At 46.9% G+C, this 18326-nt stretch overlaps 1 protein-coding gene across 2 annotated transcripts in view; it reads right to left on the bottom strand.

The window, feature by feature from the left end:
* PIK3R5 (phosphoinositide-3-kinase regulatory subunit 5) overlaps positions 1–18326 on the bottom strand; it is an 83948-nt gene that overhangs the window by 26206 nt on the left and 39416 nt on the right. Inside the window, exons 1-3 of one of the 2 annotated variants that reach the window (XM_012457577.3) lie at positions 5494–5845; positions 4428–4543; positions 2087–2187 (exon numbers count right to left, since the gene is read on the bottom strand). In XM_012457577.3, the coding sequence (XP_012313000.2) occupies positions 2087–2187; positions 4428–4530 (204 nt within the window). In that variant the 5' untranslated portion in view covers positions 4531–4543; positions 5494–5845. Of the gene's footprint in view, positions 1–2086; positions 2188–4427; positions 4544–5493; positions 5846–18326 lie in introns of those variants that run through there. The other variant, XM_012457576.2, reaches the window with a different exon arrangement.

Here is an 18326-nt window from a genome sequence, read left to right as displayed (position 1 = left end):
TCAAGACCAGCCTGGGCAACGTGACAAAATCCCATCTGTACTAAAAATAAAAAAAAAATATGCAGGCATGGTGGTGTGAGTCTGTAATCCCAATTACTCAGGAGGCTGAGACTCTTTCTCAAAAAAAAAAAAAAAAGAGAGAAATATTTAATGCAACTAGAATTTCACCTACTGTATGGTGTGAGTTGGGGATCTCACTCTATCTTTTTCCAAATGCTTAGTCAATTTTCCCTAAACCATTTAATAAATCTTACTGATGCAATTGTATTATATGTTACATTTTGTTTATGCCCTTGGATAATATCCATTATTTTTAGTTGCATTATACTCCATCTGGTAGACCTCCATAACTTACTAGTTTCACTGTGGACATTCAGGAGTATTTTCTTGGCATTTTACATATTTTGCAATGAACACCATTACGCACATTCCTTTTTCTATAATTTGGATTATTTATCTAGAAAAGAGTTCAAGAAGTGGAGTCAACGAATCAAAGATTATCAACATATTTATAGACCTTTATGACCTTTGAGACATATTGTCATATTGCTTTCCAAAAGGATTTTGCCATTTATAATATATTATATATATAAAAGTACCAGTTTCACCATGCTCTTCCTGCATTGGTTTTTATCTTAAAAACAAAACAACACATAACAAAACAGAAACAGAGAGACACACACACACAGAGAGAGAGATGGTCTTGCTCTGTCACACAGGCTGGAGTGCAGTGGCACAATCTTGGCTCACTACAGCCTTGACCTCCTGGGCCCAAGCACTCCTGCCTTCCTCTCCCAAGTAGCTGAGATTACAGGTGCGCACCACCACAACTGGCGACTTTTTGTATTCTTTGTAGAGATGAGGTCTTGCTGTGTTGCCCAGTCTGGTCTTGAACTCCTGGGTTCAAGCATTTCTCCCACCCGAGTCTCTCAAAGTGCTGGGATTACAGGCACAAGCCATTGTACCTGGCCTTACCTTTTTTTTTTCCCTTGCTAATTTGTTAGGCAAAATTTGTCTCATCATGGTTTTAATTTGCATTTATTTCATTATCATTTTTTCATATTTGTTTACAAATTCTATTTATCCTTTTGTGGACTGTCTCTCTGATACAACCTACCACACCACACACACACCTGTGCACAGCACATGATTTAGAATTCATTCGTCAAAATGCCGAAGATTTCTCAGCCCATTTTGGAACTCGTGGGAGTTGGAGACACAGAGAAAGCCCCATCATGTCTTCTGTGCTGGATGACCTCAGTAGGCTCAAATTCAGAATTCTCTTTCTCTTTACCCTTAATAGACAATGTGTCTACCATGCCTCACGGGTCAGACCTTTCTATGAAACCCTTCCATATTGCCCCACGGTGGTCCAGACTTTCCATTTGGGTTTATATGTTATGCACTTCCGAGGTTGTTCAGCTGTTCTAAGTTGGGTGGCTTATGATGAGGGTAAAAAAGTACCAGGTAAATAGTGGTGTAACCTTGGGCATCTTCTTACAGGGAGAGGTAACTGGGAGTGAAAGTAACGTGTTTTCCAACTCAGTCATGTATTTAAAATAATACATACACACACATACACACACACCCCATAAAAGAGAATTCCTTATTAAAAAGCCCAAATCCTCCTTTGGGACTCACCGCTATTCTGGAACCCAAGCCCAGCTCAACACTAACACATCCCTCTTCATTGTCATAAAAGCCATTGATGAAACTATGAGACGGCCTCAGTTTACCTTTTCAATCAGTTTTCCCTTTCGTGTCTTTGTTTTTATGGATCTTTTTTGAGGAAGGGAATCGGGTAAAGTGTCTTCTCCCTTCCTAGTCAATACTTGAACTTACAAGTCATGTCTGTGGTTGAACACAGGACCCTGGCTTGTGTATGATGTGTTCCTACTGAGTGCATTCCTACCTAGAAACCCCTCATGCATAAGCACTGCCAAAACACAGAACTCACAGGTTCCCAGGGCCTTTGCCAAGCCCCTCTAGAGGTCAAGGTGCCTGGGAATGATGTTCTCTGGGACCTATTTCTCCACTCTACAGGGCCAACCCCAGCTCTGCCCTTCCATTCCTGACTCTCCCTCACCTCTCGGGTCTTCTGCAGGATCTGCTCAAGGAGGATAAGGAAGTGGCCCGGGTCCCTGCTGACCAGCTCCTGCAGGCTCCAGCAGTTCAGACACAGTCCAGCTGGAAAAGGAGAGAGAGGCGAGGGGTCAGTTCTGGTCTCTTCGGGCCACGCTCAGGCAGGGGCTGCAGAGAAGGGGCATTTATGCTGGAACATTCTTCTGTGGGATTGCACTGGAACACTCCTTTCTAAAGTAAGTGAATCCAGGAGAAGATGCTGGATCCACACTTGACCCTACCGTGCCCAATCGAGACATAATGACAAGTTCCCTGTTCCTGCATAAGCAAGATACACAGGGATTGGAAATGCGGGCTGGGATCTCCTTTAGAGGACAATGAGCTCGCCACAACTCCGCTCCCTGTGGGAGCACCATTTCTCCCAAAACCTCCCCTGCCCTGGCTTTCTACAGTGGTACCCATGAGTTGCAGGGAGGTTAGAACAGAGGCAGAAATTGCTGGAAGAATACAGAGAGGAGCCACGGTGAGTTCCATCCCAAGACTCAAGACCAAGTCTACAGTGGCCATGGAGCTTCCCGGGACTGGCCAGGGAGCCCAGGAAGGGGAAGCTAAACTGGTTCTATTTTAAAAGCTACCATGAGCACATTGTCACTCTGTAACTTCCCCCAGGCTTTCTTATTTTGTCAGTCTCTGTTTGCCTGCAGTCAGCAAGGGTAAACCCCTACAAATTAAAGGGACAGCCCGGGGCAGGGGAGCAGGGAGGGACTGGTGTGTGTGTGTGTGTGTGTGTGTGTGTGTGTGTTTGTGTGTGTGTGTGTGTGTGTGTGTAATGGGGGGTTGAGAGCTGCAGGAGTGGAAATGGATTGCACTTGAACTTTGTGGAGCTCAAGCTCCAGGACCGCTCATGCGTACAGGCTCCTTCCAAAGTTCTGGAAGCTTCTAATAATGTGTCCATGTGGTCACAGGTTGTTGTAAAATTTGCAAAAGTTGGGTATTTTTATATGCTTTTGCTTAACAATACCCCTCTCCCCAGCTCAGCTTAGGTTCCATCAAAACCTGGGTAGGAGGCAAGAAAGAAAACTACCATTTATTGACCACCTACTATGTGCCAATACAGTGCTAGGCCTCTGAATACATTATCTTCATTAAGGCTCCCATTGTCTTCAGGAAAGTGGTTCCATTATTTTTATGTATTTATTTATTTATTGAGATGGAATTTCATTCTTGTTACCCAGGCTGGAGTGCAGTAGCTTGATCTTGGCTCATTGCAACCTCCATGCCCCCAGGTTCAAGCCATTCTCCTGCCTCAGCCTCCCAAGTAGCTGGGATTACAGGCACCTGCCACCACACGTGGCTAATGTTTTGTATTTTTAATAGAGACAGAGTTTTGCCATGTTGGGCAGGCTGGTCTCGAATTCCTGACCTCAGGTGATCCACCCACCCCCACCTCCCAAAGTGCTGTGATTATAGGCATGAGCCACCATGCCCAGCTGGTTCTTATTATTGTTCCCATTTTGCAGACAAGGCAAGTAAGGCCAGGGTCCTGGGAGGGTAAGTGGCTTGCACAGGGTTGTACAGCCAGTGGGAGATAGCTTTCACCCAGGTCTGCCTCATTCCAAATGCCATGGACAGCTTCTCAGAGGAAGCGACATTTGAGCTGAGACCTGGATGAGGAGCCAGCTATGTGCAGTTCCCAGGGAAGAGTTACAGGCAGCAAGTGCAAAGGTGGAGAGGCATCCATATGTTCAAGGAGCACTGGGTGGCTACTCATGGAGAAGTCAGGGAGGCAAGTGAGATACGGGGTGTGAGAAAGCTCTACAAGCATAAGGAATTATTGCAGCCAGGCTCCAGCCTTCAGAGACGCAACTGCCCGGGACTGCAGATCCCCTATTTCCCAGTCCTGGGAGCTGGGAAACATAGAGGCCTCCTGTTTTCTGAAGCTCTGCTGAATTTTCCCTTATTCTATAGAGAAGAGGAGGATAGAGCTATAGGGGATCTAGAAGCAAAGGGGAGAATTCTGGGGAGAGTTGCCTGTGAATTCCCAGCTGCTTTTTCAGAATCAGCAGTTGTAGTTTTCTAAGCAGATTCAATGGATTCTTCCAGAAGCAAAAGGCAGCCCAAGTAGGATGAGGAAGATACCGTGGGAGAAAGTGCCAGATACTGAGGGCTGACCACATCAAGTGCTGTGCCGGGCACCCGCCCAGGTGAAGTCTAGGGACTTGCCCAAGTCACACAGACAGGGTTTGAACTGGAATCTTCCTGCTTCCATGCCTGGTCCAGTGCCCACCGTGGCCCCTGAGGCTTCCTTGAAGCCTCAATCGCCTCCCCGGCTCCCTCGGACCTACCTGACCAGGAGGTGGAGCGGCGGCTGAGGCTGAGTCCGTGCAGACAGCGCTCCAGAGCATGCTGGATGCGGTCCTCTGTGCATGTCGTGGCCCCTGGCTGCATCCTGAGTCATCGCCTGCGTGGGGGACAGACACCGGTCAGCTTGTTGAGCTCCTTTCCGGGAGAGAACCTGGTCCAGTAAAGACAATGGGCGCTCACAGTGCGGCGCGATCAGCCTAGCCCAGCTATAGCTCAGGTGCTGTGGGAAAGCACCGGGGGCCTTACAGCCATCCCCAGGGCAGGAATGGCATCTGGAGGGCCACATCTGAGTGGCAGGAGAGAGCACCCCTGCAGCAGAACAGGACAGAGGTGTGGGAAGTAAGGGGTCAGGGGTGGGAGCAGAGAGGTGGAAAGGGACCTGCCTTCCCCACTGGGTACTGGGGAGTACCACCAAGTACCCATGGAGTGGTCAGACCCCAGTGGGCTTGCAGGAAGATCCTGAGGGGAAAATCAGAATCACTTGGAGGACTTTTTCTGAATTTCCAAGGCTGTGTTCCCCAAACCCCCAGGGATGGGGCAGGGAGAAAACCACAGGAATTCACTTGATATGCTTGGAGCGAGCTCTCTGACTGGGTGCCTGGGTCACAGGCGCCTATTTCTTTTCTGCCCTAACCTACACTTTTGCCATTTTTCTTTCCTTCCCCTGAGGCTTGGCAATGTCACCTGTTAGTCAAAGACCTTCCTTGCCCTCCTTCCTCATCCTATTAAGGAGAAGCCAAGGGGTGCTTAGCTGAGCTGGAAGGCCACTGAAGTGGGAATTTCAGGAGGATTTTAACCACATTTGGGGAACTGAGTGCCCCCAGCAGGCCCAGCCCAGCTTCCTAGTCATGTGTAAGGGCTCCCAGGTCTCTGGCAAAGCCACAGAAGGTGATTTGGCTCAGTAATTAAGCCTGGCTCCAGGATCCAACAGGCTTAGACTCAAACCTGGATTCTGATATTTGCTAGCCATGTGACCTTGGGCAAATTCTTTAACTTTTCCAAACTTCAGTTGACTTATCTGTAAAACGAGGTGACGATGGCGCTAACCTCATGGGGCTCTTGGGGAGATGAAACACTTTGGCAGACACGCTGAGTAAGCTTCCAACGCACAAGCGCTGTCCTGCTGTAGTCACTGCCATCATCGACCCTGCCCTCGGGGATGTCACTGCATTCACCCCCTCTGGGCAGACCCCTTCACTGGCCGGTCAGGCCAGGTTGTAGAGGGTTGCCGAGAAAGTTGCAGTCCAGCTCTGTGGATCTAGGAACACACCAGGAAGCCAGAAGAGGAAGCAAAGAGCTCAGAGCTGAGCCATGCAAACGACATGCAAAGAGAGATGAAATCCTAACCTGGGTTCTGCTGTGCGGCTGGAGTGTTCAGCTTACAGAGGCCCCACACAGGCAAATCCTCCTGCCTCCCCTGCCTGGGAGGTACCACTGGCTAAGTTGAAAGCTAAGCCCTTTGTGAGCTGTCCAGCCTTCCTTCGCCAGTGTCTCTGGTGGGCTACACATTCCAAAGCCAGATGGTGCCACAGTGGGCATGCAGGAGGCAGCACATGCACCTGAGCTCCATCCTGGGTTCACTGACTGTCTGCCATGTGCCAGACACTGGGGAGACAGCAGTGAACCAAGCAGCCGTGCTCCTCGGTGGGAGGCACAGACATTGAGCAATGGAACAAAGAAAGAGGTGATCCCAGCAAGTGAGAAGTGCTATAAAGGATGGTGCTGGGAGTGGGACAAGTGGGGACCCCCCTTCAGAGTGTTGGGGTGTCAGAGAGGCCTCTCTGAAGAACAGACATTTAAGCTGGATGAGGAAGCCAAGACAAGTGAGGGGCAAAAGTGTTGGAAAAGGGGGCCAGCCCATGCCATGGTCTGGGTGCAGGAATTAGCTCGCTGAGGACCTGGACAGGCCAGGGTGCTGGGCTGGCCCATGACACAGAACAACCCACCAGGTCCCATGCCCTTTGCTTGTGGAGGTGGAGAGCTGAGTTCAGAAAACCTTTCACTGGTGGCCGGGAACAGTGGCTCATGCCTGTAATCCCAGCACTTTGGGACGCAGAGGTGGGTGGATCACTTGAGGTCAGGAGTTCGAAACCAGCCTGGTCAACACATTGAAACCCCAGCTCTACCAAAAAAAATTTTTTTTAATTAACCGGGCGTGGTGGCAGGCACCTGTAATCCCAGTTACCCAGGAGGCTGAGCAGAAAACTCACTTAAGCCCGGGAGGCAGTGTGCCGAGATTGCGCCGCTGAACCTTAGCCTGGGTGACAGAGTGAGACTCTGTCTCAAAAAAAAAAAAAAAGAAAACTTTTCACTGGTGACTCGAGACCTTGGGTGTATCCATTAGCAGCATCTGGATGCCCGAAGACATCCTGAGGCCCTTCCATGTGACTGTTATGTTGCCTTTGGTCTTCTGTTAGCTCAGGTAGTGAGTAGGGAAGCTCAGGTGGTGAGTCCAGTGACCCTGACCAGACTGGGAAGAGCCCTCCCTGACCCGGGATTGTACCAGTACCTGGCATGGATGAGCATCCATGGGGCTGACACCTGTGATGAGCCTCACCTTTCTGCCTCCCATGGCAGCCCAACCACAAGACCCTCTGGAGGTGGGTCCTATTCCAGCTCAGGGCTAACGGCACCTGCTGGAGGAGCTAGAACACCAGGCACCTTCACATGGATGAGTCTGGGGCCTAAATGGCTGGCCCAGATGTCATCAGTGACCCTTTGTCCTCACAGGCTGATTTCTCCCAGATTACCCCCAGGGCAGGTTCCCGGAGGGAGCTCAGAGGCCTCCCCAGCGAGTCCCTCATTTTACAGAAGAGGAAGCTGAGGCCCAGTGAGGACAAGGGGCTTGATCAAGGCAGGTGGGAGAGAGTTGACAGTGGTATAAACAGACAAGGGGATCCAGGAGGACTTTTTATTCTCAAATTGTGACTGAGACCCAATTCTAGGGACAAAAGGTGCTCAATGCTCTGCATTCTAAAGTTCTGAGAGCCACAGAGTATTGTCAGGGATGTGGGCACAACCACCCCGGGTGGGCTTGTCGGGAGGTGTCAGTCCAGAACCCGCACAGCGACCCACCCACCCCTCTCATTATAAGATTGGGAAGAGAGAAAGGGTCATCAGCTGTTCCGGAAGGCTCTTCTCTCCCCAAAGCCGAGGGCAGAGGGCTTTCAGAGAAGTCCTGACACAGACTGGGATGACCCAAGGTGAGGGGGCTGCCCTTTGCTCCTCGGGTCACTATCTACTCAGCCAGCAAACTCACTCACCTGGTCCTGTGCTGCCTGTGAGCCATGGCAGGGCTGAGAAAAGGGGCAGAAGGCGCAGCGTGCAGACCCACTGTTGTGCAAGTCAAAGGCTTGGGCTCCAGATCGGGGTGAGGGGTGGAACAAAGCTTGGCTTGAGCCTTCTCTAGAGCGGCCGCCAGCAAGGTGAGGGAAACCTATCAGTAAGAGGCTGAAGGCTGGACCAATTTTGCAGGAAGCTGGATGGAGTAGGTTGAAGATGGGAAATTGGTGGCACAGAGAGGTTAAACAACTTGCCTAAAGTCACACAGCTAGGAGACAGCAAAGCCAGGGTATAAACCCAAGGAGTCTGGGATTTTAATCACTAGAATACATTGCCCCTCAGCATAGTCAGAGGCAGTTACTAGAAGAAAAATAAAACCAATTCATGTTTCTACCCCAACAAGTGAAGACTTGATTCATATGATTTTGCTTTTAGAGGTAGGCTGGGCACAGTGGCTCATGTCTGTAATCCCAGCACTTGGAGGCTGAGGCAGGTGGATTACCTGAGGTCAGGAGTTTGAGACCAGCCTTGCCAACATGGGAAAACCCCATCTCTACTGAAAACACAAAAAATTAGCTAGACATGGTGGTGCACACCTGTAATCACAGCTACTCAGGAGACTGAGGCAGAGAATGGCTTGAACCTTGAGAGGTGGAGGTTGCAGTGAGCCAAGATCGCACCACTGCACTCCAGCCTGGGTGACAGAAAAGACTCTGTCTTTAAAAAAAAAAAAAAAAAAGAGGTCTAGACTCTCGGTTGCTGGGGATTCTGAGCCCCACCACATCTGCCCCTACAGCAGCTGCCTTGCACAGCCCTGCATCCTCCAGAGAAAGGTCCAGGGCTCACAGAACTGTGTGCCAGAGGGGACACAAAGCAGCACTCTCTCAGTGCACTGGTGATGACCGTGGTGGCTCACAGTGCCCAGGCGTCTCTAGCCTGGAGCACAGGCTGAACTGTGTGATCTGGGTTTTAAGACCCCTCTGCTCAGCCCCCGCTGCAATGGCCAAGCAGGCTATGCCAGAAGCAGGAGTGAGTCACCCTGCCCTATGCATCCCACACTGTCATGGATGCAAACACAAGATGCAAATGAACGTTCTCAGCCAACACCACTTCTGCACACTCCTGTCCTTAAAGGGACAGAACCCAGTGTCACGGGGTTGCTGCTAGCACTCCCCACCCAATGCCTGCTGGCCCATGGCTTCTCCTTCTCATCTTGGGGTCCGTCTGTGACTGTCCCATCTCCTGGCCTCAGTGTGCCCCCTCCCTGCCCAACCCTGTTCAAGGGAGACATCAAAGCCTTCTCCATGGAAGGTCATGGTATCCTCAGGCACTGGGTGGAATTCTGGTGTGCCTGCCTCCTTGGCATTCCAAGGCTTTCTCGCGCTTGCCCCAAGTTCTTCTCAGAGGCAGGACTTGCCTGAGTCACTAGGCCCTGGGAGCCTGAGAGAGGGAGGGAGGGAGCCCAGCCAAGGGATCCTCAGCTGAGCTGCCCTGGGGGTTAACCCAGCACACCAGGCTCACCACCCAGCCCTGTGGCGTGCTCATTTCCGTCTGAGTCAATGGTTCAGCTGTTTCTTATGGCTTGTCAGCAGAAGCCCACGGCTTTGGGGCAGAGGTGAGGGGGGAAGACAGTGGCATCGCCACTCCCCAGCATGAAGCCTTTTTTCAAAAGCTGGGCAAGCAGGGCCTGGCTTCGCTGGCATCACCCTCTCAAGCCCTCTCCCTATCTTGATGAGAGGAGCTCCCATTATAAAATTCCAGCTGCTGCCGGGAATGCCCCCCCGCTTTGCCAATTTCCCTGCCAGTGGTGAAGTGGTGTTGAAATATCCAACAGCCTGGCCTTCCCCCATCTCCAAGTTCCTCTTCTGAGCCAGTGAAGAGGACTCAGAGTCTTTGCTGGGGATCCTGCATGGGGCAGAAAGGCCTGGAGTTGGGGTGGGTCAGCGGGACCCCAGAGGGCACAGAGAGAGCCAGTCCTGCTTCCACCTTTTCTTCCCATGTTGATAGGACACCATGATGTGGAGAGCTCACCTTTCCTTTGGTGCAGGGCTGCTCAGAGGAGGGGTTGGGTCTGCCTGGGTCCAGCTTCCCAAGGCAGCCCATCATAAGGCAGGGAGGAGAGCCTCTTGGGGGTTTCTAAACAGTGATGAAGGGAGGATTTAGAGGGCCCGCATCTCATATGCAGGGGGCCTCCAAAAATTAGCTGGCTGGCTCTACACACTGCTTTCCTGGTGTTCTGGAATATTCCAGGCCCATGCTTTCAGTGAGAAAAGCACCTATCTCATTATCTATGGTTTATTCACTTATTTGTCTAATCCTAGTGTACACATAAAGAACTTTCAGAAGTTTTTTATTTCTTTATTCTTTTGACATGGGGTCTCACTCTGTCATGAAAATGACACAATGAGTTAACACAGTCCTGGGCTGACCCAGCCTGCTTCCGTCCTGGATGACTCCTCCCTCTCCATTTCCTATCCTTTGAGCCTCGACTCTCCCTACTCTGCCCCACTCCCTTCCTCATGCCTTCGTAAGGCAGAATCTCCACTGTGACCTAAGTAAAAGAATTCTTTACAACACAGGAAGGGTACATCAGAAATTAAGGAGATTGGTTACTACGGGAGGTGGAGGTGAGGAAAGGGTAGATTGGATCAAGGAATGAAACTGGAGATGAGGGAGGAGCAGCCATTCTCTGAGGATTATCTGCATGTAGAACTTTAATGCTGAGAACCATGGCAATATTTTACATACTCAAAATTGAATGAATAATCGAAATCAACCAGGATTTGGGGCAGGGGACCAAAAATGGGAGACAAGCAATCACAAATTAACCATATAATCAATGACTAACGTAACCACGTTGAGGGGGATAGGGAATGAAAGAACTAACCTAAGTAACTTAGTAAAATGGTACTTTGACTGGATACTGGTCAAAGACAAAAATAAAAACTACAGGCAAATACTGTTTTCCAGTTATTAAATATGTTTCTCATATGAATGTGAATTAAAAAGTTCAGGGCCAGGCACGGTGGCTCACACCTGTAATCCCAGCACTTTGGGAGGCTAAGGCAGGTGGATCACCTGAGGTCAGGAGCTCAAGACTGGCCTAACCAATATGGTGAAACCCTGTCTCTACTAAAAATACAAAAATTAGCTGTGCATGGTGGCGGGCACCTGTAGTCCCAGCAACTCAGGTGGCCGAGACAGAAGAATTGTTTGTACACAGGAGATGGAGGTTGCAGTGAGCTAAGATTGTACCACTGCACTCCAGCCTGGATGACAGAGTGAGACTCCATGTCAAAAGAATAAAGAAATAAAAAACTTCTGAAAGTTCTTTATGTGTACACTAGGATTAGACAAATAAGTGAATAAACCATAGATAATGAGAGTTAAAGAAAGAAGTGACAAATAAGGAAGGGGAAAGGCTGGAATGAGCCTTGTGGAGTTGGAGCAGACTTGAAAGAATCAGTATGAACTCATGGTTTTTTTGTTTTGTTTTGTTTTGTTTTGTTGAGATGGAGTCTCACTCTGTTGCCCAGGCTGGAGTGCAGTGGTGCAATCTTGGCTCACTGCAACCTCTGCCTCCCAGGTTCAAGTGATTATTTTGCCTCAGCCTCCTGAGTAGCTGGGACTACAGGTGCCTGCCACCACACCTGGCTAATTTTTTGTATTTTTAGTAGAGATGCGGTTTCACCACATTAGCCAGGATGGTCTCAATCTCCTGACCTCGTGATCCACCCACCTTGGCCTCCCAAAGTGCTGGGATTTCAGGCATGAGCCACAGCGCCCAGCCAGAACTCACGGTTTTTAATGTATATACAGATAGATATATATAGAAAAAATTTCAAAAGATGTATGTGCTTGGATCAATACACATACATGCATTTTCTAGCTGCCTACAGAGAAAGCCCAGAGGCAATGACATCCCAGTAGCAACAAGCACACCTAGTGCCCAGATCTTGCTTTCTAAATGCCATTCTCTGATAAAAGGAGCCAGAGCTCCTTAGAGACATGGCTGATCCTAGGATTGAAACAGGAAATATACAAAATAAACCCAGCACATCTTGAAGTGCCAGAAAATAAGCCAATAGTTGAAAAATGATGGGGCGTGTCAAAAGGACATGGGGTCTAACCTGAAGGAGCTTCCAATGGCCACAGCTAGGACAACTTGAATGAACAAAGAAAGTGATGAGTTATAACTCATAGAAAAAACAAATACCCATGAGTCTATGGATAATTAAATGTTATAGATAATTGAATAAAAACATAAATGAAGGAGAAATGATAGGTCTTCTTTATGAAAGAATTCCAATTAATAAATGTGGGAGGAATGAGAGAAATAGAAAATTGCCACTAGGCAAACACTGTGGTAATAATTGTTGCAGGCAAGGACCACTGAAGGATGCTAAAAATCTGTTGGTGAAAATCTGTGGAGAAACAGGATATTTGTTTAGTCTCAAAGTATTTTCCCCCAAATAGTTACCACTTATAAAGGGGAAAACAACTGCACAGTGGAGAAGCCCAGCAGACACCACCTTAACCATATGATCAAGGTTGACATGACCAGCAATAAGCCATATTACCATCGTGAGTCCCCCGCTGTGATGCAATGGGAAGGGAAGGACACAACATCACTGCTGTGGGGTTTTTGCCAAAAACACATAACCACAACCTCATCATGAGAAAACACCATTCAAAACCCAGTTGGGAGACGTTCACTATGGTGAGTGCTCACCAAGTGTTCAGGTCATCGAAGATAAGGAAAGACAGAGGAACTATCACAGATTGGAAGAGACTAAGGAGACATAAAGGCTAAACGCAATGTGGGACCCTGTACTGAACTGTAGACAGAAAGAGAACATTGGGGAGAAATATGCTAAGATTCAAATGAGGTCTGTCATTTAGTTAATAGGACTCTGTTAGTGATCATTTCCTGGTTTTGATAACTGCACCATGTTTATGTAAGCTGTTAATTAGAGGAAGCTGCATGAATGGTAGACGTGGCTCTAAGATCCTTTATATTTTTACATGGCCTCATGCCCTTACTGTATCTTTCCAGGCAGTTATTGAATGATTCACTGCCTTGCGTGAACTTCTTTAACATTGCTATTTCTTGTGTAGACACAGTGGACCAGTGCAAGGCCGGCTGCCTCAAAATCCCCCAACCTGAAGTTCCTAAACTGGGGCTGAGAATTTCTGGGGCTCTGTGGGGGATTTAATGTCAGTCTAGTTTAAGTTTATAGTTAATATATTTTGGAACATCTTGATGACTACCTCATGACCAAATGTTACCAGATGTCCATACCTAGTTTTGCATTTAGTATCATACTGTGTTGGTGTCACCTAAAAGGACAGGGCACACCGTGTGTATGCTTGGGGTCTGAAAGAGCTCAAGGTTAAGCACAATGAGTTAACACAGGCAAGTGTGTAGAATCATTCCTGGTGCATAAGAAATATTCAGTATATGTTCTCTGTTAGCTATCAGAGTCCTTTCCTTCCTTCCCTCCCTCCCTCCTTCCTTCCATCCTTCCTTCTGTCCTTCCTTCCTTCCATCCTTTCTTTCTTTCTTTGACAGTGTCTTGCTCTTTCGCCCAGGCTGAGGTATCAGAGTTCTTTTTCTTTTCTCTTTTCTTTTCTTTTTTCTTTTCTTTTCTTTTCTCCTTTCTTCCTTCCCTCCCTCCCTCCTCCCTTTTTCTCTTTCTCTTTCTTGACAGAGTCTGACTCTTTTGCCCAGGCTGGAGTGCAGTAGAACAATCTCAGCTCATTGTATCCTCCCTCCCAGGTTCCAGTGATTCTCCTGGCTCTCAAGTACCTGAAATTACAGGCATGTGCCACCACACCAGACTAATTTTTCTATTTGTAGTAGAGACGGGATTTCACCATGTTGGCCAGGCTGGTGTTGAACTCCTGACCTCAAGTGAGCTGCCTGCCTCGGCCTCCCAAAGTGATGGGATTACAGGCATGAGCCACCATGCTCAGCCCAGAGTGCTTTCTTAACACACACACATCTTTGCTGCTCAACTCTTGATGTCTTTGGGACTAGGCCAAGAAATGAAACACCTCCTGCATGCTTCTGATACACAGGCTTGGAAAGTCATGCTTTTTGTTTTACACAAAATGCACACATGTATGTGCACACACACACGCATACACACACACGCATACACACACACACGTTCGACTCGAAGACTGGGAAGGCACCTTTGGTACCATTTAGTACAACACTCCCACTCTACAGATAAGAAAACGGAGGCTCTGAGTGGGGAAGGAACTTTCCCGGATTAGACAGCAGTAAATCTGTAAGTAGAATCTGAGCCTGGAATGAGGATAATCATGCATCTTCCTGCTTAGATGAGGATCACACTCTCCTTTCTGCCCAGCAGTGAGTGACTTCAGCTGCTCTCCTCAAGGCTAGTTTTAGAATCCTTCTTCAAATTTCTTCCAGAGTTATTGGTCTGTTCAGGTATTAAACTTCATGCGTCACTTTTGCAAATTTAGGTTTTCTGACAGTATTATTCACTTTAATCATGATGTTAAAGCTCATTAGCAAGAATCAAATTCCTATATAGTTTGTACAATGACTTCTGTAATTTTAAGCCCTTCTTTTAATGTAACACGTTTTCTTTTAAAATACAGATCCATATTTGTATTAAATATTTTTTTTCTTTCCTTTTTTTTTTTTTTTTCTTATATGGAGTTTCACTCTTGTTTCCCAGGCTGGAGTGCAATGGCGCGATCTTGGCTCACTGCAGCCTCTACCTCCCGGGTTCAAGCTATCCTCCTGCCTCAGCCTCCCGAGTAGCTGGGGCTACAGGCACACACCATCATAGCTGGCTAATTTTTGTACTTTTAGTAGAGACGGGGTTTTACCATGTTGATCAGGCTGCTCTCAAACTCCTGACCTCAGATGATCCACCAGCCTCGGCCTCCCAAAGTGCTGTGATTACAGACATGAGCCACTGTGCCCAGCCTGAATTAAACATTTTATACCACTTCATAACAGCAGTATTTTTGGACAGTGGCTTTAAGTTTCGTTTATTTTATTGCTCACTGTTCTGTTTTGTACTCTACCATTACTATTTATAAGTCCTTTATTTTGGTTCATTTCTTGCTCAGCTTGAATATTTCGAGTAATTTCAGGACAGGTGTGTGGGTGAGGAACTTTCTGAGACTTTATATGTCGTATGTCATTCATTCTGGTTCACGAATTACAGCTTTGCCAATTATAGAACTGGCATAATTCATAATTTTTCACCCTCAAAATATTCACAGAAACCCAAGATAATCAACTGAAAAATGGCTATACCCAACAACAGAGTTAGGTAGAGTGGTTGGGCACAAATTAATATAGAAATCAATATTATCTAACTACGCATATAAAAAAGTTATGTTGGGGAAACAAGGTTCCACCCTAACAGCAAGAAAAAGAATACAAGTTTTTAAAAAAGCTTTTAAAATATGCAAGATTTTATAAAGAAAATATGTGAGAGACACAAAAAAAGCAAAAGTAAATGGAAATGCATATTCTGTTGTTAGGAAGATCCAACGTCATAAAGAATTCATTCAAAAAGGATCAAAGATCTAAATATAAAGTGCTAAAACCATAACACTTTCAGAAGGACAACTGGGGGAATGCTTCATTGCATTGGATTTGCCAAAGATTTCTTGGATATAACACCAAAAGTCTAGGCAACAAAAGAAAAAACATTTAAATATCAAAATTTAAAACTCTGTGCATCAAAGGGTACAGTCAACAGAGTGAAAAGGCGAGCCACAGAACGGAAGAAAATACGGGCAAATTATATATCTGATTAAAGGGCTAACATCCTGAATATATAAAGAATTCCTATTTAACTCAACAACAAAAACAAAGCACCCAATTTGTTAATTCTCCCTAAGTTTCAGCTTGGAGACTAAGAAGGAAGAAGGGAAGGAGGGAGGGTGGGATGGTGGGGGAGAAGAAGGGAGGGATGAAAGAAGAAAAGGAGGAAGGTGATTACTGAGTGGCTGATCTGCGTCAGGTACTACGTTGCACACTTTCACTTTATTACTTAATTTGATCATCACAATTACCCTGTGACATTATCACAATCATTCACATTTCCTGCAGCTCAGGGAGGGTAAGTCATTTATTCACTCAAGTTCCTATGGTCACAATTCCTGAGTCTGAAGTCCGTCCAAAGTTGGCCTAACTCTCCAAGCCCGTGTTCTTTCCTATGTCGTGTTCGTAGGAAGTCATTTCTATTGTTTTCTAGACACGTAAAGGGCCGAGTGTACTGTTTTGTCTTAGTGTTGTAACTTGAGGCTTCCAGGGAAGATGTCTTGCGTAAAAATTGCCTGAGTTTCCACTGTTAGTGATTCATTCTCCTCGGGTTTGGGCTGTTCACTTCCCTGTCCTAGCTTAGTTTTCAAGATGTAAGATTCTTGGAGGATGATTTGGCCACCACACAAGTCTATTACAGCAGCGATGGTAGCCAGTGGGCAGGAGGAAGACTCCGGGGCCAGGAGAGGGAGGAAATGGGAAAAGGCAGGTGGACATGGTGTGGAGGTGCAGGGAGGGCAGAAGATGAAGTAAAGGTGTATGAAAAGAAAGAACCACTGAAGAAGCAGAGACAAGACTTCCCACTCCCCAACTGTGCTCAAGCCCTTCTTTACCAAGGAAGGGGCACAGGAATGCTCAGGAAGACCACAGTTGTGGTCACGGCCAAGAAGAAATGGGATGAGGATGAAGGAGGGGAAGGAGAAAGATGCTAACGTGTACACAGCACTGACCCTGGGCCAGATACTGTGCTTAGGGCTTGACGCACATGATCATTTATTTTGAGCTGCTCTAGAACACTCTGAACTCGCAAAGATGAGGAAGTTCTGCTCCTATTGGCTAAAAGACTTTGCCAAGGACACATGGATAGTGCAGAGAGGATTTGAACTAAGGTCTATCTGGTGCACTCTACCCAGGTAGAGTACTGAAGACAACAGGATGTATAATGTCACCTTTGCATATAATAATTTTAGTAATAGCAGCCAATAGAAATCAAAAGCTTACTATGTGGAAGGCACTGTTGTAGGTGTTTTCTATGAAGTCATTAAATCCATGTGAGGTAGACACTCCTTACCCCCATTTTACAGATGAGGAGACTGAGGTACAGAGCGTTCTCTCAGCTGGTAAATGAAGTATGCACTAGGCAATTCAGCTTCTCCATGCAAGTAAGAGTAGCTATAATGGAGCCAGGGATGAGCAAACTGAAATTACTGCCAAGATGGAGAACCAGAGGAAGACTGTAACAATAAACCAAGGCATAAACTCCGGGCAGCAACCGAATTCTTTGGGTGCCTGGGCTAAACTGTGGGCACTCACACTGGAGACTGTTTAATCCTGCCACCTTTGAACTTGGAGCCCTTCCTAATTGTCAGCAAATGCTCACAGGAGAATAAAGCAGCAAATGAATGTAAATGTAAAAACTCAAGAAGGGCCAATTGCACATATATTGGCAGCTTTCTGGTTTTTCTGGATGTGAAAAAATATTGCAATTGTGATAAATTGCATTTGTTGCAGGCTGCTCCCTTTTCTTTTCTTTTCTTTAAAGACAGGGTCTTGCTCTGCTTCCCAGGCTGGAGTGCAGTGGTGTGACCATAGCTCACTGCAGCCTTGACTCCTAGGCTCAAGTGATCCTCCCGCCTCAGCCTCTCAAATAGCTGGAACTACAGGCACATGCCACAATGCCTGGCTAATTTTTAATTTGTTTTTATAGGCACAGGGTTTCACCATGTTGCCAGGCTGATCTTGAACTCCTGAGCTCAAGCAATCTGCTGGCCTCAGCCTCCCAAAGTGCTGGGATTACAGGCATGAGCCACCTGTAATCCCTGCAGGTGTGAGCCACCTGCAGCCTGACACAGGCTGCTCACTTCCTACAGATAGAATCATTTCTAGTTTGTAAGACAGAGATGAATATTTCATAGCTTTGGGAGAGGAAGATTTTTCTCCTTCCAGAGCACTGTGACTTCTAAATACTTTACTATCAGAATAAGTTTGGGATAGACTGGTCCAATCCATTATCTTTTCTCTTGCACAGCTTTTCTTCTCTTCCAGAGTGATAAGCCATTTACCACTCTGTCTTCTCTCTATTAACCCAACAGCAGGTAATTGTTCTCAGACATGGGCACACCCATCTTTTCTGGTCTCCTTTTTACTCTCTTTAAACTGTTGCCCAATTATGCGAGAAAAATATCTCAGCTTCTCCCCCTCCATCCCATTCATGAATATGCTTTAGAGCGAAACCTCTCTAACAAGAAAATAAATACTCATCAGGGTTTGTGAACAGAACTGAAATTAGACGCTCCTCCCAATACTTGGCCAGGTGTGGTTTTTACAACTTTTTATGAAACAAACACTGATTTCAAGAGTCCCATTTAGTCCAGTCTAGAACACTCTAGAACTCTAAGGGACCATTTACTATGACATTAGGGCATCAGGCACTGATGCAGTCTCTCCCAACTTCTCACCAAATATACCAGATAGATAGATAAATAGATAGAGGAAAAAATGAACACACATGCGTACAATCTAAACAGAAACCAACACTGGCAGGCCAGAATCAGGGACT

The sequence above is a fragment of the Aotus nancymaae genome, unplaced genomic scaffold (genome assembly GCF_030222135.1).
Source record: "Aotus nancymaae isolate 86718 unplaced genomic scaffold, 86718_ANA_hifiasm-v0.15.2.pri h1tg000018l, whole genome shotgun sequence".
NCBI classification, from domain to species: Eukaryota; Metazoa; Chordata; class Mammalia; order Primates; family Aotidae; genus Aotus; species Aotus nancymaae.
Note: the sequence above shows the minus strand (reverse complement) of the source record. Positions and strands in the feature narration are given on the sequence as shown.